This window comes from Actinia tenebrosa, unplaced genomic scaffold, assembly GCF_029948245.1.
Source record: "Actinia tenebrosa isolate PJP-AT-01 unplaced genomic scaffold, QUT_ActTen_1.0 PGA_scaffold0__85_contigs__length_37466705, whole genome shotgun sequence".
NCBI lineage: Eukaryota > Metazoa > Cnidaria > Anthozoa > Actiniaria > Actiniidae > Actinia > Actinia tenebrosa.
In genome coordinates, this window is record NW_028292569.1 from 25,694,191 (window position 1) to 25,718,268 (window position 24,078).

A 24,078-nucleotide genomic window follows, 5' to 3' on the forward strand; every position below is an offset into this window, starting at 1 on the left:
CTTTGGATTAGTACTGTATTTAAAAAAAAATTGGTCAAAAAATTATTTCTATTTTCTTCCTGACAAGATAAAAATAAAAGAAAAAAAATCTTAATATGTTTTATTTGCGTTCAAGTTTAAGAATGCTAGTTAAAGGTTAAAAATTTAATTTTTTTATCGTTTTATTACCAGTCTCCTCTTTTCGCGCTCGCTAGTTACAGATGAGTAGCCCTGGGTCAAGTCGGTTCGTGATGGCGGATGAGAGTTCCGATAAACCTTGTGTCAAAAAAGAAGCTGATTTTAAACGAATTTTACCCAACAATTCTAAGGAAATTACTAATATTACTAACGGTAAGAGACTAAACTAACCTTCAAGACTCTCTTGGTGGCGTATTTTAGATTATTTAGTCATAGACATGCAGTGTAAGCCTAGAGAGAGCGACGCGCCCGCATTTTGTCTCTCAAATCATTTGACACGAAAATGCAGATGGTTGAATCCATTGAAGACATTTTTAACGCCTCTGCTGACTAACTTGAGAATATTTGTACCATTCTTTAGACTCAAGAACAGTGTTAAGGAGTCGGATGAACTAAAAATTTGAAAAAATCTGACGAAAAAGAGACGTTAAACTTAATACTTTGGTTACAAACTCATAAGTTTTAAGCTTGTGTTTTGGTTTCACGCGAATGTGATAAGAATTATAATTTTTTCATTAATATTTGTGTATTGTTTTTTTAGTATAAATACTTCGAAGTCTGGATTCTTAATATTTAAGTGTTTCTAGGCTGTCGGCTTCGTACTAAATTTTGAGCATCTAATATTTATATATGTAAGCTCATACTTCTTCCAACAACGTTTTCATGGAGTTTGGTTGTGAAAATCTGTCTTTAGCGACATGATTTGGTAGTTAATATTTTTCTTTATCATAAATATAATATAAGTGCTTCGCTTTGCGATTGTTTTGCTCGAACATTCATAGTAAAGTATATGCTGGGGTTTCTTGAGAGCATATTATAAACACTAAATGAATATTTTGCTCTAAAACCTCACCCACAACGTGTTCCTAACAACTGTAAAAGGATTTCATCCAGAAATAATTGAATGGCTTTTATTTTTTGACTGTTTTTAGGGATTTCTCCAATGAAATAATTCATCAATCAATCAAACGATAGTTACTTTAGCTTTTGCCATTGAAATGACATTAGTTCTACTCAGGCCATACTTCGATGGTCAATAGCTTTGATGCCAAAATAGTCTTCCTTTATTGGCCCTATTCCTGCTTAATACCTAATATCTATAATTCTAATGAGCTTGGAGCCACACTTTTTGAAACTGTCCTTAATAAATAATTCCTAGAACTGGAAAATCATTTTTTCGTATTCCCTTCCTAATTTAATTCCATTCATTCACTTGATCGCAAATTTATTTTAACTTATATTTCAAAAAATAGTTTTTGGTACACCAAGGAAAGAATTTAACATACAAATTTAATATTAGTTTTTGACAGACTTTTGCCATGGTAACGGTATGATGTTAACACAAACTGAAAATTGATTGCTCTGGTTAATATGATAACAAACTTATCTCCTGATTTGGATATTATTTGAGTGCTTAAGGACACAGAATGATGACAAAAGTGAAAAGCAATATAAAATGTAATATCAATGCATTTCTATTGAGAACAAAATTTATTTATTTTGGTCATAGTTTTCAATTTTTTAGTGAATTTCATGGGATCACTGTCACTTTTCCTCCTGAATTTGTATCATTATTTTTACATCTTTAATGGTGAAAAAGTAGGTCCTTTGTGCATTCTTCCCAATCAATTATTGTTAAGTCATTTCAACCAACAGAGTCATTAATATTTAGGAGTAAAATATACCGAAGGCCTGATTACTGTATTGCTAGTTATAAGGCACTTTCTCATTCAGAGAATTAAAAAAAAGTACATTAAAAAATAATAATTTTTGGGGTAATATTGTAAGGCTAAAAAAAAAGCAAAAAAAAAAAAAAAAGATATTACTTCCTTTGTGTAGAAAATGTTTAAATGGCCATAATAGTTTACTTTAATCACTAAAAGGCACACTTTTGGATAACATACTGTATCATATGGAGGCATTCTTAGCCTATTAGCATCTCAAAAATTACGTATGAAAATTCACCTGTCAAAAAATATTTTTGATGTTACTGTTTTTCATAGCTTAGTATTATGTAGTGTTATTAATATTAACACTGCTGAAAATTTTAATTTACTGATCACTTCAAGTCCAAAAGGTATTGTGCAAATTTAGCAGCTATTTATATCATTGGCAGTAAAATAATAAGAGAAACATGTCTCGAGGAAGTAGGAATCTTATTAGACTTCTACAAGTTGTTTTTTTTTCTTCATATCTTTCATTGACTGCAGAATTTTTTGGTAAATTTTTCAGTAATTTGAAGCTCAGACAAAAGCTTAGTCCACTAGAATGAAAAGTTGAACAGAGGAGTATAAGAAATATAGTATTTTGTTAGACGTAGAAAGGAATCTGAATTGTTAAGCTGCTCAATTGTTTAATCATTCTAACCTTCAAGCAATGATAAATGGAATGTATTGATAGAGAGTTATATTTATGGTATAAATCCTCGAATTTCTTTGAACCCTGAAAAAACCTTCAACATGAACTAAGTAAGGAAACATATGCAGATAATTGCAAATCAAAATGAAATCTAGCGTGTTAGGGTTTGTAAAGGGTGTCTTTTGCATGTATTTGATACCTGGTAATGAAATCCAACTAGGTATTTTTGTTGCACCCAAACCAAGAAGAATCTCCTTGGTTAATTTGTTGGTATGATTTCTGGTCATTTTATTCCCACTTATTCAGCATGATTTATTTTTTTTAGGTGATCATCAAGTAATGGAACGAGAAAGGGTAAAGAAAAAGCCAGGCAAGGCTGTCATAATATCTGGCACAAGCACGGAACCTCCAATACATGATAAACCAATCGATGTGTCTGATACAAGTGAATATGTTATGGAATACACAGGTTTGTACCTTGACTTTTGGTCAAAATAACATTACAACATCCTTTACCTATGCTTGTAAATGCTTTACAGTAAATTATGGAATTTATTTCCCATCAAACATACATTGAGAGATAGGCTCATCACTAAAGTACTCAATGCCAGATTGAATTGGAATTTAGGAGTTGATTTTTGTGGAGAAAGGAGAACTTTCAAATGACGTGTAAAGGGTATGATTTATGATTAAGTATGATTTAAGAGGCAAATTTCTGTAGATTCTTTCAGCAAAAACCAATTAATAGAATAAATTAAAGTAAAGTCTAGCAATCTAATCCAATGATCTGGAGTTAACCCTCATAAAAAAATTTAGTTGCAAGGTGTTTTTTTGGCTTGGTAAGTTATTTAAGATGTAAAATATGTCTTTTCTGGTTAATTTTTCCTGGGGAAAAATCCAAGCTAAAAAATAAAAATAAAAATAGATTAAAATTTTTTTAGAAAGCCAAATAAATAAATAAATAAATAAATAACTTAAGAAATGAGGTTTATGTCACTCTGACATAACTAAATAATTTTAGAATTGAATAGAGAAAATCAGCCAAAAATGTGAGTTTTAACTTCATGACATAATTTTTTCAATTTACTTGTACAGCCCTTGCAAATAATTTGTCCAGACACTTTAATATAGAGAGAGACAAACTTATGATTTTATGGCTGTAGTTTCATTAATAGTAAAGTTAAAGATGTGAAAAATAAAATAGAAATTGAATGAAATCATCAACCAATTAATCAGAAGTCATGCAATCAGTCGATCAGTCACCTATTCCATCATGCAATACATCAATCAATCACATTCAAGTTCAAAACATGAATCTATCATGCAATCATGGAGTTCTTTCAACATTCAATTAATCAATTGATCATTTTTGATATGCTTTAAAATCTTGATTGATAAATAAATTAATCATTTATTCCAAGCATGAATTTTCAATACCTAAACCACAAAATGGCTTTGAGCATCATTTATTTCTTAGCATATAATATGATAGCTATGAAATTACAAAAGAATTCATTTAGCCAACGCCAGAATGTCTCCATGAATACAAATTGAAACTTGTGGATAATGTTCAAGACAAAAGCAGGCAACTGAAAATTCAATCAACACTTGGACTTCACAATAATGAAAAGGAAATGCATTCAATTTTTATGGTTTTGTCTAGTGTCTAGAATAAACTGAATAAAATGTAAGGTCCAATAAGTCCTATGTGATCTTACTTTAGATTTAACCAGATCAGATGTACTTGTATGAGGTCTATAAAATTGTCAAGCACTTTATTAAAATGGACAAAAAAATTTCTATTTTTTAGTGTTTTCATGCAGGGTTTACTAGCCCTTTTTCATTATGGCACAATATCAGTTTATGTCCATCCAACTGTTTCCTTCCTTTGTCTTAATTTTAAAGAATTTTTAAGAAATGAATGCCCCTGTGGTTTCTAATGCATTCAGTAATATTATATTAGGATTAACTGGCATCCTCACTTACTCTCATAATGCCTCTTAAAAGCTAAGATATTCCAATCTTTTCATTTATAGATAGAAACCAATGAGATGGAACTTGTAGTTAACACGGGGTTGTGTTTTACATAACTTGATTGGCCATGGAATTTGTATTACCTGTATATTAGCTCAATACAAAAGTGTGTTCCAGCGTATTCCATTTTTATGTGCTGTTTTAAGCCTTAAGATTATCGATTTTGAAGTTTATTCTTACTATTTGGTATGGATTATTTCTAAGTATCACGTTTTTTCCGTATTCTTTCATTCATCATCCAAAGTCATTCAGGCTGTGTTAGACTTAATGTGTATCAGTGATAGCTTGTTTTTTATGGTTGTTTGAGCATGCATGGTATAGTCTTTAATAATTATTAAGCCTAAGTATTTAAACTAATCAGTGATTACTCTAACTGTTTTGAGTTAGATTTAAATAAGGCAATGGAGCATGGGCATAGGAAATAAAATTCTCATACTCATTAATAATTCATGAGTAAACCAGCCAATCAATGGACTATTTTTGGGTCACATGATGTTACTTGAAACATGGTAAAGTGCTGTGAAAGGAATGCATTCAGTCTGGAGTAACTGGAACAAAATTAATTCAGTCCTAGGACTGAATTAATTTTGTTCCAGTTACTCCAAGTCGAATAATTAATGATATGAGAAGTCATTTCAAAGCCTCCAATATCGGACTGGACGGGATTTCAAGTCCGCGCAATTAGTTCCAGTCAGAGGCGAACTAATTGCTTTGAATTGAAATCCGGTCCAGTCCTCATTGTCGGCTTTGAAATATTACATCATAAATTACCATTACTGTTGGCATAAATGATTGTAAAGGAACTAAGCATTAAATATACTTTCTATGCTATTATTAAATTCAAAATTTAATGAGTTGTGCTTATTTATCGCTTTTATTCTTCTCTCTATTACGAGTACTGGTGCCTTTTGCTGTGAAGTGCTCTCCTATCAACCTTCTTAAGGATGTTAGAATATAACATTTACCTTTTACAAAGAAATGACAGCGGCCAAAGAAATAACTTTTTGAATCAATGTGAAAAACATTATTTATTGCTATGACCGTTGTAGACTAAACACTACTTTGAAGCAAAACAAAAACTTTTTATTCATTTCATTTATTTATTTTTAAGCAAAATTTAAAATGCTGAAATATCTTATATTATATTCAATTTTGCAGATATATTTGGATCCAACTCTGCCTCTGGTGTCGTCGATTCTGAAGGAGAAGTCGAAGAAAGTAGTGATACAGAAATAGTTGGACACAGTAAAGAGAATGCTCATTATACGAAATCTGGAGATGATGAGGAGGAGGAGGAGGAAGACGAAAGAGAAGAGCCCCCTCCATTAGAGAGTGAGGATGATTATGAATATGATGACAGTGACCTAGGACTCTCCCCTCCCCCCATGGGAAGTGATGGCAGTGACCTAGATGGCTATGTGTTATCCTCAACATATACCTCCCCAGCTAAGAGTCTATCAAGCGTTAGTGATAACATCAAAGGGGAAAAGGAACCGTTATTCAAGCCTAAAGTGGACAGACGGGATAGCAAGGAGAGTGACCTTGGATACAGGGAAGGACCACCGCCTCTAGATAGTGAAGAAGAACCAGAAGAAGAGGGGCTAATGCAGAATGGAGTCAATCATAGTGATTTAGAGGAAAATTACGAAGAAAAAGGAGAAGGAAGTGAAAATGAACCGGATATACAGCGTGACATTGGCAGTAGAGGAAACCGTGACACGGATAGTGGGGAAAACCGTGACACGGATAGTGGAGAAAACCGTGACACAGATAGTGAGACGGAACGTGACATACAGCGTGACATCGATCGTGACACACAACCTGCCATCAATCATGAAGTAAATAGTGAAATTAATCATGAAATCGACCGTCCTATTCAGCGTGACATTGATCGTGAAATCGATCGTGAAATAGAGGGTGTCATGCAACCAGAATCGGAAGAAGAACTTGATCCTGATGAAACAGTAGAAGAACTACAAGAAAATGGTCCCGAGGACGAATTGGACGAAAATGATGAAGTACTGGTTACTCCAGAAACCACAGAAGGTGCAGACGAACATGAAAATGTTGAAAGACAGGAAACATTCTTACCGTTCGAAGACGAAGAGCTCGACTTACACCAGGAAAAACGTGTAGAATCCCCGGTGAGCTCCATCTCCCCTGAACCAAGCCAAATCCCCGAGGGAGATGGCTACACTGACTCAGAGACCTCGGAACCAAATCAACCAATGATGAGACAGGAAACACCAGACATCATGTCTGATCCTGAAGCTCCTTTATTAAACGACGACCCAGAACCAACGTTTGTCCCAGTGATTCAACAACTTAAGAAAAACAAAGTGTCCTTGAAAGAAAAAGGAAATACCCGAGAAAAGAGCTCGTTGTTGAAGTCGGAGAGTTCAGAGGATGACGGTATGGAACCATCCTCTGGAACTTATGGCGGACAGACGCACTTGAGCGAGAGCGAGTCAGAAAGTGAAAGCGTTACGGAAGAAGTAAAGGCTGCTGAAAATATCAAATTGATTGAAAGTGAAACTGTTGGTACTAAATATTCAAAAGACGGTAACGTTAATTATAAAAAACAAATTAACAAGGACAACACTGGGATGAAAGCCGCTAAATCACCACGAGATACCACTAGTAATAAAAACACTGGATCCAAGAAAGTTAATTCTGTTGATGCAAAGAAAAAGGTTCCTACAAAACAAACTAATGATAGTAAAGCGAACAGACCGAAGGTTTCAGCGCAAGGTCGAGGGTCTTCAAGGGGCTCTAGTGTAGAGAACAGTACAGAAGATCTAACAAAGAAGGCTTCTAAAATTGCTGGTAGTATTGGAACAGAGCGTCATGTGCGAGTCAAACAAGCATCAGGGATGGCTGTTAAAGATGAAAGACCTAGAACTAAAAAGATTAATCAAGAGGTGAGGAAGCATGCGCCTGGTCTGCCGGTTAAGGAAACAACGAGTACGATTAGGCAAGCTACTGGGAGAAGTAAAGAAAATCTTAATTTAAAAGAGGAGAAGAAGAAAACTAGAAGTCCCGTCGATTCTGGAGAAACGCTGGCTAAGAAGACACGGTCAGAGGCACAAGATAGATCAAGAAAAGCAAATGTACCCGTCAAGAAAGAGGAGAGAAGTAAAGAGAATGTAAACGCGACGAAGAATGAAACAAGAAGTAAAAATACTCGTAATGGTGACATAGTAAAAACAAGACCAAGGCCAAAGATCTCGACAAAGAATTATGTTGCCATAGGAACGGAAGATGATGACGAGCCCCTTGAAGAAACGAATGAACTTTTTGTCGATGAAAATAAAACTTCGAAGACAAAAACACTCGAAACTCGAGAAATAAGCCAGGAAAATGCTAAACCCAAGCAGAAACCTCGTGAAAGAAGCAGCGTGAAGACGTTGAAGACTAATGAACAACCGGTTGGTAAAGGACATACAAAACATGACAGGAGTAAACATGTCTGGTTGTGTAGAGATGATGAGATTCACAAGCTGATTGCTCAGAAGGCGTCGCTGTTGAAGGAATATGAATCAGGGAGTCTAGCTGGAAAACATGTCTGTAAGTATAGCATGGGGAGACGAGTTGGATTTCATAGCAGCGTAAAACAAATTCCCTGAGTATAAAGAGACAAAAAATGGCCGCCATGTTGGATGACATGATAAAAGAAATCAAGACCAATTCTTTTGTTCAAGTCAACCAACATGGCGGCTATTACGTCACATGCACAAGGATAAAAGACATGGCCGCCATGTTGGTTGACATGACAAAAAAAAAATCAAGACCAAATCTTTTGTTCAAATAAACCAACATGGCGGCTATGACGTCACATGCACAAGAACAAAAGACATGGCCGCCATGTTGGTTGACATCACAAAAGAAACGAATGTTATTGAACATGGTGGCCCTTTATTTGGGGGGGGGGGGGGGGGGTGGTAAGGTCAACCTTTCCTGTTCAGAGAGATTGAAGCGCACTTGATCATTTATTTGGTCTTCTTAATCTTATTTTCTAATGATTGTAGATCACAAGCTACATAAAAACAAGTCCTGTGAGTCCCACTTTCTTTTCTTTCTCTTCTTCCTCTCCTCCCATTCATCCATTCTTTCTTACTCTTTTCTTCATTCACTTTCTTTCTGAATTGTTTCTATTGATTTCTGCTTGATTGATTCTTTGTTGATTATTTCAGTTTCGGGTCAAAAGGGTAGACACGGTAAAGAAGAAGAACCTGGCTTGGACATGCCAGAAGTAGGTTTCTCTGGAAACAAATCCAAATCAAGGTCTACCCGACCAATGAGCGAAATTATAGGAGACAGAGAACCCTACACGTCAAGGAAACGAGAAAACAGACGCTCCCTACAGCACAGGTACTCCGGCTCATCCTCAGAGGATGATGATGAGCGCACCAACAAGGCCGCAGCAGCTAAGAGAGATAAGGGTCCATCTGGGACGTTCTCCGTGGGGATGTCATCCAGAAATTTTGCTACACAGAAACACGAGGATCAGTCAGACTCGGAGCACGAGGAAACATGTGAATACTGCGCGGCTGAGAAGGTGTGTGTTGAAATATTGTTATGTTGTATGTATGATTAAGCTTCTTCCTTATCTTCTTATTCCTCTCTCTGTCAAAGTCAAACTCGCCTTTTTTCACTAATTGGGATACCTGTGTCGGATATTACGAGTAAATTCATTCCTAACTGAAATATTCACTATTTATCCGTTTGGATTGATTTTTTAAATTCTAAAAGTTAATGGTTACCCTCGATTTTTATGTACAATATTCATGTATTCTACGCTCTTTCGGTGAATGGGTCTGTAATCAAGTCGGAACGCAAGCGGTATCGGAAAAGGTCTGTTTTGGGATTCCTGTAGATTGAGATCGAAAATACTTAGGTCGAGTATTCAATTAGGAACGAGATGCAGGTGGTTCGAGACAAGAAAAACTTGTAACCACAAGACGCCACAAAAACAAAAGTATCAGCTAGTAAACTAAACAAATTGATTCGATATCGCGGTCTGAGGCGCTGCAGGAATGATTGGCTGTTTGGAGTCCGTTTATTGGCTGGTAGTCGTAATTTCTGTTATTCTGCGTTTATTGGCTGGTAGTCGTAATTTCTGTTATTCTGCGTTTATTGGCTGGTAGTCGTAATTTCTGTTATTCTGCGTTTATTGGCTGGTAGTCGTAATTTCTGTTATTCTGCGTTTATTGGCCAGTAGTCGTAATTTCTGTTATTCTGCGTAATTCGTACAAATTGAAAAAAGTACAAATGTCTTGTGATATACACTCGTAGAAGACCGGCATAGAACTGAAAATTACGGGGGAAATTTTATTATTTTATTCCGATATTTTCCCCCATAAGATGATGTTGCGTTACTATCTTGAGTATTACGTGACGCGGTGGTTTTCTATCTATCATTCATTCACATTGTAGGCAAAAATCATCAATATGTACCCACAAACATGTGCTTTATTTATTACCATTTTTGAGCGTGACATTTACATTACGTGACATTTCGTATATTGCGTTACACTTTCTTCGATCTCCCAGCTGGTAGAATTTAGGATAGATATTTCTATTAACTTAATTATTCCACTAATTAGCGGTTAAGGCTCCTGGTGCTATCGATGATAATAAAAACTCCATTTTCTTTCCAACCAATGTGGGTGTTAGTCTATTTCCACCAATACAAAATAGAAAGAAAAAAGAAAATAATTTTTTTGTATTAGTTCGATAGTATTGCAATTTGATTTTTTACAAAAACATAGCACATTCTCGCAATCTGATAGGCTTACAGCTATGATCAATAAGAGGACATATATATACATACATATATACATAGCTTCATATAAAGTTTAAGTAGTAATTTTTTAAAAATATATGTCTTGCTTCACCAATCTTCCTCCTTTCGTCGTTCTTATTTGCGCACAAGGTACCCCAAAAAATTTTTTTTGGAACACTTCATGTAATAGCTTGTCCATCCTGTTCTTTATTATCGATATCTAAGCTTGAATATAAAAAAGATACAAAATAGACAGGTGTCCTAAAATTCATAAAAATTCATTAAGATACTTCCAATAAATAACGCGTTATGAAAACATTTTCAATATCAATTCCATTCATTCAAGTTCGGTTGTATTTTTCATATGTTTTATTTTATTTTTCATTGCCATCCCTTTCTCATTTTCAGTATCATTCTGCTTCGTTTAGGAAGTATTTATCTTTTTCAAACAACTTTTTACTTAGAATCCATTTTTGTTTGCGCAAATATGTTTTGTTTTTTTTAAATTTCCCTTTTTCAATTCTACTTCTCTTATTCTTATCATTCTACTTAGTATCAGATCGACTGAGAGTTTTTCTAGAATTCGCTCAAGCAAGGTCTTTATTATCTTTTTATCGCTATATCAAGGATCTAAGACCATTCCTTCCTTCCTTCTGACACTGATTTGCGTGATAACCTCATATACCAATACATTAGCTCAATGGCCGCAATTTCCATTCGTTTTTCATATTGGAATCGAACAAATAGGCTCATTTTTATTCGATTATATGATATACTTTATGCATTTAGACTTCCCATTACCTTTAAAGGGTATTTCCCATCCATTTTTTCCATTTCTTCGGCGATAAATCGGTTGTCATGTTTTGCTTAGAGAATTCTCTTTCAGATTTGCTTGCATCTCTAATGCATTCTTTCACTTCTCTCTCTCAAATGCCTCCATATTGTTTATTTGCGTTAACATTTAACGTGATACTTCCTTCAGTATTATCTCTTTATTTACCAATAACGCATAGTATAACAAACATTTAAACAGAGTCAAATTCTCAAGAGATCTAAAATAGAAAAACACTTCAGCAAACTCGAATAGTGCCTGATCATTCATTATATTTATCACAGACATATATTTATTCATTATATTTGTTCATACATAAATTCACTTTAGTTAGATGCTGTAGTAGTATTACCATCCGACGTTCTATTTAATCTTAATCGTATGCATCATGATCGTTCTTCAGGCATTAATTATTGAATGAGCTCAGTATCTATTATCATGAAATTATTCCAAGACTTTTGACTGACAGTCTTTCTTTCTCACTTCATATATTCTCTTGAAGTCCACTCAACCAGACTCTAAACCATATAGAATATATATACTATTTGTATATGTATAATATGTATAATAGCCTAGTGTTTGTCCCAGTTGCCTTGATGAGAGATGAATTCATATGACTCGTAGTTCCATACAGATGTATTATTGTGGCTGTATAATCTAATACAAATGACCCAAAGACTCACCAAGAAAACTTGATGCACAAAAATTTCATTACTTCTATTGCTACTGAAGACGACTTTCCGGTGAATAAACTATTTAACGTGCAAGTATTAAATTATTCTACTCGGATTATTATTTATTGCCCTTCCTTCCTTCCCTCCTAGGCCGCAAAGAAAGCTCAAGAAAGAGATTTAGGTAAGTCTGAATGATATTTTTCCTTCTTACTCTAGCTTACTCGATAAACTCTACTCTTAACTCGAGAGCTTTATTCCAGGGAGCTTCAACTTCATTTCGTAAACTAAGGCTGGAATTCTTCTCTTCCGCATTCAAGAATTCGTTAAATTGATCGATTAAATAAGTATCTTCCCACCCAATGTGGTTAAAAATCTTGGAAAGTGCAGCGAAAGTTAGACTGTGATTCGAAAATTATGCTGATATTTAACACACGAAGGCTCCAACATCTTACATTTCGATATGTTTTTCTTCGAAAGTTTACTCTTTTGCATAACTTTTTTTATTATTTCACCAGTTAAGTTCTTTAATTTTTAATGCATTTAGTGTTTTTTGTTTCTTTGAAAGTGCTTCAGGCTAAGCTAATTATTTTTTGGTTTCACGCACGTACCAAGTGGTATCGTGACATACCATAGCACTCAAATGGTTTCATCTCGCGAGAACCAAGCTCACCCAATCATATTCTTTGAAATGGGAAGCCATTTGAGAGATGGTCACTGGATCGCACCGCACTCAAATGACTTCCTCTCTGAACCAATCACAAGGCTCACAAAAACGCACCTCATCCAATCACATTCATTGAATTTGGAAGCCAATTCAGAGTCACTGAATCGAACGTTTTCCCACTCTTACAACTGGAGACAAGTTGGGATTTATCCAGCGGTCGTACTTGCTTTATACTGCACTCCTCATTCAAACCTTTCAAGTATTTTCATAATTTTTCGAAGTGTTCATACCTAACACTACACGATTTAGAGAGAAGCATATCTTTGACAAAGGAATTATTATCCTGGTGTCCCTCTTTTCGTTTTATTCCGAATAGTTTTCGCTTCATTTCAGTTTCCTTATACACTACTTCAAAGAAATGGCGGCGTAGCATTAATGCAGTCGTCACTCCTCCAGGGTCTCTGGTTCGATTCCTCGACTCAGCATCACATGCCAATGTGAGGCAGAGTTTTTTCAGGTCTCTCCCTTGATTCAAGAGTCTTTTCTCCGAATTCTTCGGTTTTCCACCCTCCTCAAACCTAACAAGCTAATTCCTAATCTGTGAATTAGCCGTACAGTGTCTTAGATCAAACTGGGTTGTTTCGGGGTGCGACGAATTTCATAAGTTTCTTTTTATTTGTAGATTCGTCTGGTCGGCGGGTTATTTCTTTATAAGCTATTTATTGCCTTTTTTCAATTCTCTTGTATTTTGCACGCAAAGAATATTTTATCAATTGCACAGGAAGCCCGGTTGTCAAGGAAGTCTCTTACATCAATTTGGATGTACTTCACTTATCGAACACTATCTAATCACAGCAGTCATACGTGTTCCGCTTATGTCCGTGTTTATTTGCTTTTTAATTTAAAGCACTTCAATCTGATACTATCCTGTCCAACTCGAGGTCACGCAAACGTTGATCAGTTAAGATGATGATGATGACGATGATTAGGATGATAGTGATGATAGTGATATTGTATTGCAATATTTTTTCTTCTACATTACCTAAAAAATCGATGAAAGTGTTGATGGTAACAATAAATATGATGATGACGACAATGATGATGATTATTATGGTAATGGTGTTGTTAATGGTGATGAAAATGGTGATATTGGTGGTGGTGAGGATGACGACGGTGATGATGATGGTAATGGTAATGATAATGGTGATGATGATGATAATGGTGATAATGATGGTGATGGTAATGGTGATAATGATGATGGTGTTGGTAATGGTAAGTGATGATGGTAATGGTAATGATAATGGTGATGATGATGATAATGGTGATAATGATGAGGAGGAGGATGATGATGATGATAGTAATGAGAAGATGATGTTAGGAATAATAAAAGTAATGTAATATGATAGTGATGATAATGATGCATTTAATATGATGTGATATGACTAAATAATCTAATATATTACAGTATATATTTTCGTATTTTTATTTTCTCTTTTGTTTTTATCCAATTTGGGCTCCCTGTAGCACAACTAGGTTCCCACTTTCGCTTTCATGTGCATTAAAAAAGTTCTCGTTTTCCCTGTCTATTTTTCGTTGTTTTTTTTTTTTTCTCTCCCTCTACAAGACTCTACTTTAATATCGATCCATCTTAACCATTACTTGAGGGTCTCCTAAATATATCAAAGTGATTGAAGGTTTGATACATGGAAGAAAATGTTTGTTGTTTCGTTAATTTACAATACCTGACTTCATATCCACATATAAAACCTTCTTTAAGAACTTCAAGATTTAAGCCAGATTATTCCAATACTGGGGAAAAAATCCCCAACTAATAAGCTTAAAATGTCATTGGATTGTAGAATAAACTTCTTAAATGCACTTACTTTCCAAATACACTTGATTTATGAATTGAATGGGACTTAGATTTATCTATTAGATGTTTGACATTAGTTTTAATGACATGTCTCCGAACCATCGCAAAGGTTAGGGCTTCTATTGTGAAAGTTATAATCAAAATCCTACTATACGAATGCAATACAAATAAAGCCACCTCAGTCCCACGCTTGGAGTGGTTTACTCTAGACCTTAATACTTAATGCTAAGTAATCACGGTTGCTGGAGTTCATTAATCTTATAATAAGCAGCGGAAAATTCGGGTTTTTTGGCGGTATTATAAAAGCGCCTACACTGTGGTTCTTCACTGTTGCTTTTTTTATTTTAATATGAATTATGCTCATTAATCAACTCCAAACTCTTTTTCTACTGGAAGGCTACGCCAAAGAGATTAACAACGTCTACTTGACCGTTCATTCATTCACCACGCAAAACCAAACATCCTTTTCAATATCCCACACGTCAGTTGTCTTCAAAGTATGACTCTTTTTTCCACTGCCTCAGCTCGCCTACCAGCTCTCTGTATTCGCGTAACACGTTCAGCTGTTGATGCGCTGTATGATTCATAGTTTCTTACCCTTGGAAGCCAATTTGTTGCTCTCGAAATAAGTCGGGCTAGAATTAATTAATCTTAGAAGTTGTTGATAAATGAGAATCATTTGTTGACATTCGGGGCAGTTCAGCAGCTGAACGCCACAAAACACCTCACTCATTGTTATCACGTCGGTTAGTGCCTACTACCAAGTTTATTCATCATTACTATGGCGATATCTTTTCCATTGATTGATATTATTCTCCAGATGTGACAGCTTCATGCGAACTAACTGAGAAAACGTAATCGGGAACTTATCACATGTACTCTCTTCCAACACTTCTAGACTTCATTCCTACCACACGTTGCCACTTCTTTGCTAAATATTGATGAGATTATATCGATTTTTTAAAGAAATTTGCCTCGTGTTATTCTTTGGAGACAATTAATCTTTTACGACGTGATTGCTTAAAGCGATAATGAAGTTGTGTAGTTGTGGGATTGCTGTCGCTTTCCCGGCTGTACTGTATTCCATTGGTAGCATATGTCAAGAGCTTTGCCCGTATCTCAAGTTGTCTAGAGATATTTAAACGTCCGTACTTCATATCTGAATATCTAGGAAAACTCTCCGTCAAGAGTGGCGGCTACTACGAGTATTTCTATGTTATGCTTGTAAAATGGGATTTCGAAATGGATGACCACGGTGACTCGGATGAATCTGACGAGTATATTAAATACGATGAATCCAAGATCCCAGAAGTTAAACTTTTCAACAAGTTTTGCCAGCCGTTTAATCAGAATCCACTTCCTGTTGGTAAGCTATTCTCGTCGCTAGCACAGCCAGACAACTGATTTCAGTTGTGTTTACTTCAAATAAGCCATATCTTTTTACTTTTCAGTTAACCTCGACCTCCGCTAACTTTACCTGAATAATATGTGTTGTCACAGACGAGCAGAGCTTAGTTTTATTTTAAACTTAGAAAGTTCCGCCATCCAAAATAACTAATTTGTGTTAAATGGTTCGTTTTTATTCCTCGCAGCATGGGAGGGCCCTCATCATCCAAGGAATCTGCTTCTTGGCGTCGTCTATACAGCCAAGGTTAGTAAAAATATCCTTTAGCGAACTAATTGCATTTCAAATTATTTGTGGTTTGTGACCTTGCAGCAAAGTTTACGTTATTCTTTCTCTAATTTACACTGCATCTATTCCCCTATATTACCTTGGTTTACCTTCATTGACTTCGTTTGACTTATTGACTCTGTTTTGCTATCATGACACGCAACCGACAAAGGTAATCTTAATTTCAATTCAATCAGTTCAAATTCGACATTTTTTGTCTTTCGTAATGAAATATGATCTCGCAATTTTTTTATATTTATTTCCCTCCACACAAAAGGAAAAAAAAGTCTTCAGTTTACGTGCTGTTATAGAATAAAACAAGTTAACGTGAAAAATTCAAAATATTATGTTCCTATTGCTTACATATATTGCAATAACACGCTCATATTCGCGAATAAGGTACAGTATTTGGTGCGTTTGGTTTGCAATACAATCAAGACTGCGCTCCTGCTTGAGTGCATGGTTTCCTCAGTCAGACAAACATATCCTGGTATCTCCAGAAAAGTCAAAGTACTTGGTGTATAGATTTAGACTAGAGTATTGATTATACGCAATGACAATACAATACGCTATAGACGATTATTTAACTAACAAAAACGACCATGACTTGAGTGAATGTCAGATCAAGTTCCTAAGATACTCTCAGTATCATATGGTAATGCAAAAATACTGTCATTTGATTTATTTTTTTTTGTCAGTCGGCATTGTATTTCTCGGCTTTCGCGTCTTTTCATTTTGTTCTCTATGAAAAAATCCGTTCATTACCTCATAGCCTACAAACTAGAGTAAGATGTTTCAAATATGAACTCAATACATTCCTCAAAACAATGCGGTATTTCTAATTTTTAAACGCTAAAGGTCATCACTTCTCAGCTCTCATATTTATACTCATTATTTGGGATTGATTTTCACTTTTCATCCATTTTTTATTCACTCGTTTAAGCCTCTCCCATTTTCCATTTATATTTTTCTTCCATTTCTACATTTTCCTTCTTTATTTTCCTAAGAGGAAAATTCTCAAACCTTGACTTTGAGTTTGAACTGGCATGCATAGATAAGCCTCTCTTTAAAATACAGAACATAATTAGTTTACTGAAATTACTTAATATTTCTCAATCTACCATCAATAAAGCAATCCATTATTAAAACCAACTACAAACAACCCTAGCAATTCTACAATAATATATCCTATCGCTACCATCATTCTCCTCGACTTCAGATAACACAAATCAAACTTCAAAATTTATTTTTCACAATTGAAGCCGTGGAAAAAATTAAATATAGATTGTCTGGTACTTATTGATTCGATGGAACATTTGCAGTCTAATTACGAGTTATAGATTGTAAATATTCTAGTCAACGGTGTTCATCTTTTATTTTTGTTGCAAGCTTTTCAGATGTGTCACATTTGATGAGTGATTAATACTGGCGGCGTCGTCAGTACAGTTTTCTAAGCAGGCCCTAAGCTACTCAACTCGATCTGTTTACAGATCTTCATTTCTTTTTTTTCAAAAAGTTCCTGTGAGCGACACGTTGTTCTGTATCCGTTTGTAAAGCCACGGGTAACTAGCTGTTTAATGAGTCCATAAAGAGTGAATGGGTGATATCAGTAAAATATGACCGAGCGAAAATGATTGAAAAACATAGCAAAGGGTTCTTTTTTTCCCCCACGATATTAACTTCCGCGTGCAAAATAAATGTGCAAAATCTTCTTTTTTAACCGTTCCAAAAATAAGTGATGCGATTTTAACATGAAGGAAAACTGTGAAAACACAATTACTGAAAAAGATTGAAAATATGCCTTGTTTTCGTTATGTCAACTGAATCAACCAGCCAACCAATCACACTCTTTGTTCTATAAAAGTTATAAGCTGTAGTAATGGATGATCAAGACAGCTTTAAGTTAATTCTTTTTTTTTTTCGGATGTGTATTTTTCTCTTCTACTGTGGTCCTAACAAGACTTTATCCAATACATATTGTAATCACCCGCTATCAGAACGGAAGCTCGACAGACGATTTCCCATTAAGTGGAAAAAAACCCCGCTATTTGTAAATGACAAGTTTTGTCGCGATCCGTTTGATATTCTGCATTTTACAGAAAACCTTTTTAGGCAAAATGCTCCTGGCTTGAATTAGAGCAATAAAAATAAATAGAACAGTCGTAATTTTCCAAGCAAAACAATCTAATTTATTAATGGCAGATTTCTACTTCTCTTACTTTGGCTGTTAAAAAAATCCAACCAAAATATCCATTGGATATTATTTTAGATTTGATAGGAATTCGTTATTCGGGTCGGTTACGTTACTACCACGAAGCATGAACCATTTATAAGTCGTATGCCATTTTGTTTGTTTCCTAACTTCATTTAAGATTTCGCATATGGCGTAAAAATACTCTTTAAGCTCTTGATCTTGGCCTTGAGTATTGACCCTGATTCTGTTATGATCCGGTATGAATATATATTACAGCTTTTTGAAAAATCCTTTTTTTCTTCCAAGCAGAATGCGCATCTGGTTGCTTAGTACTTAGACCTTAGGGGCTTTCATTTTATCAGTACATGGGGGGAGTTGGCAAAATCACATGGAAAGCTCTACAAACATAACCCATCCACCCCCCCCCCCCCCCCCATGATAGATGCAACAATTGCATAACCCCCCTTCATCACCCTGCGATAGTTCTCAACCACCTCAATATGTGATAAACCCCCTAACCACGTCACTTCTCAAAATAACTTAACCACTCTGAAATTTTGCCGGTAATAAATGAAAGCCCCCTTAATAACTAGACGAGCAGGTGAGTTTCGTAAAAAGAAATCTTGCGGTGTCTTTTAGTAAAGATTTGAATAATAGTAAAGATTATTTACTGGAGAAGTGAACCCATGTCGTGGTGCGCCATTTCTGTCTCGAATAAAGAGGACTTCAGTGGAGTTCTCAACGGGACGCGTCGTCAAATGACTTTAGCACGGCAACATTACCTCCTTGGTGTTCGTTTTTTATACTTAAAAAAAGATTGAAAAGAAGCTACTTAACATAAAAAGCATTTGATACGAGGTGAAATACTACTGAGTATCAATAGAATTGCGCATACGCTACTTGCCCTTTGATTCTTACCGCATCCAGAAAAAAAAAAAATTCATCTTGATAAATCTTAATTCTGAAATCCAGTCTCAAAAAAGACAATGGCCGGGAATAGGAACCAAAATAGTTTTGGATAGTACTTTCGCTTGTTTATACATAAAAGCACCCAATACAGATCATTGAGGGAAACCAGCACGATATTTCCTCACTTGGATTACTAGAAATACTAATGGCTAAACTTGTTTCCTCGATTGCAAAGACATCAAATCTTTGCCCTTCATTTTAATTACTCTATTATAAAGGACCTAATGTAGATCTCTGTGGAACACCTTATAAGAATGCAAAATTATTTTTTTAGTATCTGGGATCATCACAGATAATGTCGGCCCAGTCCCCCAACCGGTCGGTACGAATGCAGCAAGCCCAGGAAGCAGTTGGACGAATCAAGGTACAAAAAGGAAATCATGAAACTTAGCTTTTCCCCACATTTCACTGCTTGCTCTTCATAGAAGTCTTGTCTTCGTCTTATAGGTACCCGAAGGCGAAGATCAGCCGACAACAGATGTGGATTTATTTATTTCTACTGAAAGAATTAAAGTCGTAAACTCTATTAATAAGGTAAATACTTCAATCACTCGATAAACCGTGACGCTGTCACTCGGTTGCGTATTGCGTGACTTTTTCGTGTGTCGTTTTTTTTTTCACGCATTCCCAAGAAATCTACTCCAGGCTTTAGCGCTTTTCATGCGTTACAGAAATATCTAGAGGAAGTATAGCCTTGTTTGTGATAAGTCGATTGGTTACTTTCGCAGGAAATCATGATGGACCACGCCCTACGTACCGTATCGTTCATCGCCGATATCGGGGATGTACTTGTCCTCATGGCCCGTAGACCCCCAGGAGATAATGAAAACATCCTAGAAACCAAACCCTCATCAACACAGATTCTAGCCAGTGTTGCTAAGGCTGAAACCGATCCCAAGATGATTAAAATCACGTGTCATGTGTTCCAGGCTCCGGAGGTAGGTCACGGATAAGTAAGGGCTGAACATTTGAAGTGCGTTGATATCCAACTTGGCCTTCGTTTGAATCGACTTTTCATTCTCATTCAACCCAGGCGCGTCATGTTTTCTTTTGTATTTTTTTGTTCTGTCAATCAAATATCACGTTAGTTTTCAATTGATAATCTAATCTATATCCATAAGCACGCGTATGTCCAAAAGTTGTCAAGGTCGTAGTAACAAGAACACAGCTTGCATTTTTGCGTTATTCAACGTGAATTAGCGCAATCTCGTATAACTATAACTTTCCTTTCTTTTCCTAGGCACAAATCATAGCTAAAAGTATCGGTCAGGCGTTCAATGTCGCTTATCAGGAGTTCCTACGAACCAACGGAATATCAGAAGAAAGCGTTGAAGATGCGGAGTACAACTGCGTGTTAGAGGCGCAAAAGATCCTGGGAGAAGATTTATCGCTGCTTTCTGATGCCAGTAAATCAAGAGAGGTACGTTATCACATGAAGCAAGGGGCGCCATGTTCAGCTAACAAGTTAAATTCTAATTCAATCTGTTTCTCTCTCTCTCTTCTCTACTTTCTACATCTTAAAAATATGTGGAAATATTTAATTTTGATTATAAAATAACTGCTATAAATCTCGCATTCTGATTGGTTGGGAGTGCGTGCTTTATGAGAGCACACAGCACGCACGCACCCTTTGCATTTTATAAAAGAAATAATAAACTTGTTTGCTGTGCTGTGTGCAGTCATAAAACACTTGGAAATTTGCCGACCCCTCGAGAAGTGTCGAGAAGCACTCCGCTACGCGTCGTGCTTCTCCTAACACTTCTCTCGTGTTCTGCCAACCCCTGCGTGCTTTATAACTGCACACAGCACGCGAGCGCGTTTTCTATTTCTTCAATTTATTATCTTTCTATGGTTCAGGTCGTAGTAAACAAGAAACCAGCCGAGTCTCTAGGTATCATGATCGTAGAATCAGGCTGGGGATCCATGATCCCAACAGCCATCATAGCACATCTTGCTAAAGAAGGACCCGCTGCTAAATCTGGACGACTAAACGTTGGAGATCAAATACTGGCTGTGAATAATACTAGTCTTGTTGGGCTACCTTTGGTGGAATGTCAGACAATTATCAAGGTAATGTTTCATGGCCAACGCTCGGTTTCACTTGACGTCATTTCCTGTTTTATGCACTTGACGTCATTTCCTGTTTTATGTAGAATTTTCATCAGCTGAAAGCACATGGTGGTCAGCGTTTGACCACCATTTGGAGTGGTTAGCACTCGTTTACATAGACCATAAGGACCTTTCAGTGTCAAGGAATAGAACGAATCTATTGCGTTACTACTCGTTCTATTGTTTTCTTTTTTGAACTAGTGCTTGCCATTTGAAGCTCATATTATTCTCTTGTCTTTTTGGGATACCTTTGGTTCAGAAGGCTTGGAACACAGATATCCCATATTTAGTAAAAACCTGCACCTTGACGCGCCATCTTCATAATAAAAACAGCCATGAAGATAAAAGCGCAAAGAAAAAAAGATGTTAGGATCTTTGCGTAAAACCTGATCTCTTTTTCCTCTTTGGGATAGCTGGCTAGGACTGGTTTGCAACACAGGTATCCCAAAGCTAGTAAATTAATCCATCGGGTGTTGATTTATTAGTTTGTTATTTCTTAGAACTCCCGTCCAGGAACTAAAGTGGTAATGAAGGTGGTATCGTGCCCACCCACTGTCCAGGTAGTGGTAAACAGACCAGACACTAAGTACCAGTTGGGATTCAGCGTACAGAATGGAATGGTAATAACTGCCAGCAAATACTTTACTATAGATAATATAAACATATATTAGAACGGGGGGAGGGGAGGAAAGGGGAGAAAATTATAGAAGAGGGTGGTAGAAGAGGGGGTGGTGCAAGACCTAACAAACTCTACTCCCATTAGACGCCAAGTCTGGAAATCAAACCCCAGACCTCGGAGATCAGAGGCAGTACCCATACAAAACCCTTGATTCTACCAAGCAGTCAATGAAATTTTCCCTTTCTTCCCCCCTGCAAGTATGATTAATATTTTCTCTTTGTTCTAATATTTTTCTCAGATTTGCAGTCTAATGCGGGGTAGCATAGCTGAACGTGGAGGAGTACGTGTGGGACATAGGATTATTGAAATTAATGGTCAAAGTGTTGTAGCGACGTCACATCAACACATAGTCGACCTGTTGGCTTCAACTACAGGAGAGGTAAGTACGGACTACCTGTGTGGGTGTCACGTGATCCTTCCTCTACTAAAATAAAAACCAAAATGGCGGGGGAAAATCACGTGACTAGTTCGTGCGTCATGCCTTATACAAACCAGTAGTAAGTAGTAAGTGAGTAATGTTTGTAGTAATAACCTAACGTTCCATGTTTTTGTGTGTCGTAGATTCGTATGAAGACGATGCCTGCCTCAATGTACCGTCTATTAGTCGGACTAGACGTCCCTCAATATATATAATCAAGGAATATGGCGATCAAGGTGCATGGTTGGATCAACAGACCGTCAGCAGGCGTTTGCTGTGGAGCTGCAGGATTCTCGTTTAAGATAAGGAAAAATAATCGATCTTGCTTGATCATTCGATTCTAACTTTTCGATTGATCATTTAACCCCATATTTGATCTACAACTGATATTTGACTCCGCCTCGAATAGAATTACCTTTCAGCGAAATGGTTCTCCCAGTTGTCGACAACCAACATTTCTTAAAAATGATCAAAATTATGCGGTGGACAAAAAAGATTGATACAATATCTGCGCTGTTCTTGCGGTTAGTGTTGGATTCTGCATTATCTTTGTATTATATCTCGACAAATACTGGAATTCAAATGCGTCCATCGGGCTTGTTAGAGCTCAAATTCTAACGTATTCCGTACGTTTCCATGCCAACGCCAATCTACTTTTTACCGCTGGCCAAAAACGAACGATTATACACAAGCAGCGAATGATACTCGTGAGAGATTCGGAAAAATCCTTCGTTCTTTTACCTTCGATTCTTTTACTTTCCGTGAGTTCTTCACAATTTTATTTATGACGATAGGAAGGATGTGGATAATGGTGTTACAGAAACTGGAGAACATAGTTTTGAATAATCGCTATGAAGATTTTATGTTGACTTCAAATACTATGAATAGATCAGAAAAATAACTAGCTACATAGATTGGTCAAAGATTGTAAAATACTGAAAGCACAACTTGATGAATATAATGGTGGTTACCATGACTACAGGACCGTTGTCATGACAATGATTTAAAGATGTTTGGTATCACGTCATCAAGTTTCGTCGTAGTTGCCATGGCCACAGAAAGAGTGTCATGACTATAATATGGTTACCATGACTTGATATGGTTACTATGACTACAAGGTGTTGCCACGACTACTAAATGACGACTTCAACTTCAGGATGAATGCCACAACTACTACTAAATTGTTGCCATGGTTACGAGGTAGTTGTCATGACAACAAGATAGCAAAAACATGGCTGATAAAGTCCGCTAAAAATTCTGGTAGCTTCTTCAAAGATAAACAATATATCTTCACCAAAATTTCTAATTTATTTCTAGATTTACCATAAGTGCTCGGAATATTTTAACGATATTGTCTTAAAAGAAAAAACTAGAGACAAAAGTATTATTGGACAAAATTCTTTTAGCTTAGTAAATGTTAGACTACGTGTGCGAGAACTATGGGAAACCAAACCTGACCAGATCTGACTTTAATATTAAAATTACCGAGTTTGACTTTAAATCGTAAAAAAACCACCAGAAATATTATAAATCAATATTTGTGAAATGCGTAAATTAATAATACATTCACCAGGCTTACCTATACCAATCTGTAGTGAACGTTTTTAACAGAAATCAAATAAAAATATATGTAAAGTTTA

General features: G+C 36.0%; 1 protein-coding gene across 2 annotated transcripts; it reads left to right on the forward strand.

Moving 5' to 3' along the window:
* Positions 1–215: 215 nt before the first annotated feature.
* On the forward strand, positions 216–24,078 carry LOC116306634 (uncharacterized). Of its 2 annotated transcripts, XM_031716713.2 has the most exons (15): positions 216–330; positions 2,861–3,004; positions 5,728–8,136; positions 8,598–8,624; positions 8,763–9,127; positions 12,011–12,041; positions 15,990–16,048; positions 19,507–19,596; positions 19,680–19,766; positions 19,961–20,170; positions 20,473–20,652; positions 21,090–21,302; positions 21,842–21,961; positions 22,259–22,399; positions 22,582–24,078. In XM_031716713.2, the coding sequence occupies exons 1-15, from the start codon at positions 231–233 to the stop codon at positions 22,651–22,653; spliced, it is 4,248 nt and encodes a 1,415-aa protein (XP_031572573.1). In that variant the 5' UTR covers positions 216–230; the 3' UTR covers positions 22,654–24,078. The 2 variants fall into 2 exon arrangements, with proteins under 2 accessions (XP_031572573.1, XP_031572574.1); XM_031716714.2 differs by lacking the exon at positions 8,598–8,624.

Coding starts and splice junctions, on each gene's coding strand:
- LOC116306634 (XM_031716713.2), top strand. CDS start 231: ATGGCGGATGAGAGTTCCGATAAACCTTGTGTCAAAAAAGAAGCTGAT. Junction 9,128..12,010: donor AATACTGCGCGGCTGAGAAG/GTGTGTGTTGAA, acceptor CTTCCCTCCTAG/GCCGCAAAGAAAGCTCAAGA. Junction 20,171..20,472: donor ATGTGTTCCAGGCTCCGGAG/GTAGGTCACGGA, acceptor TTCTTTTCCTAG/GCACAAATCATAGCTAAAAG.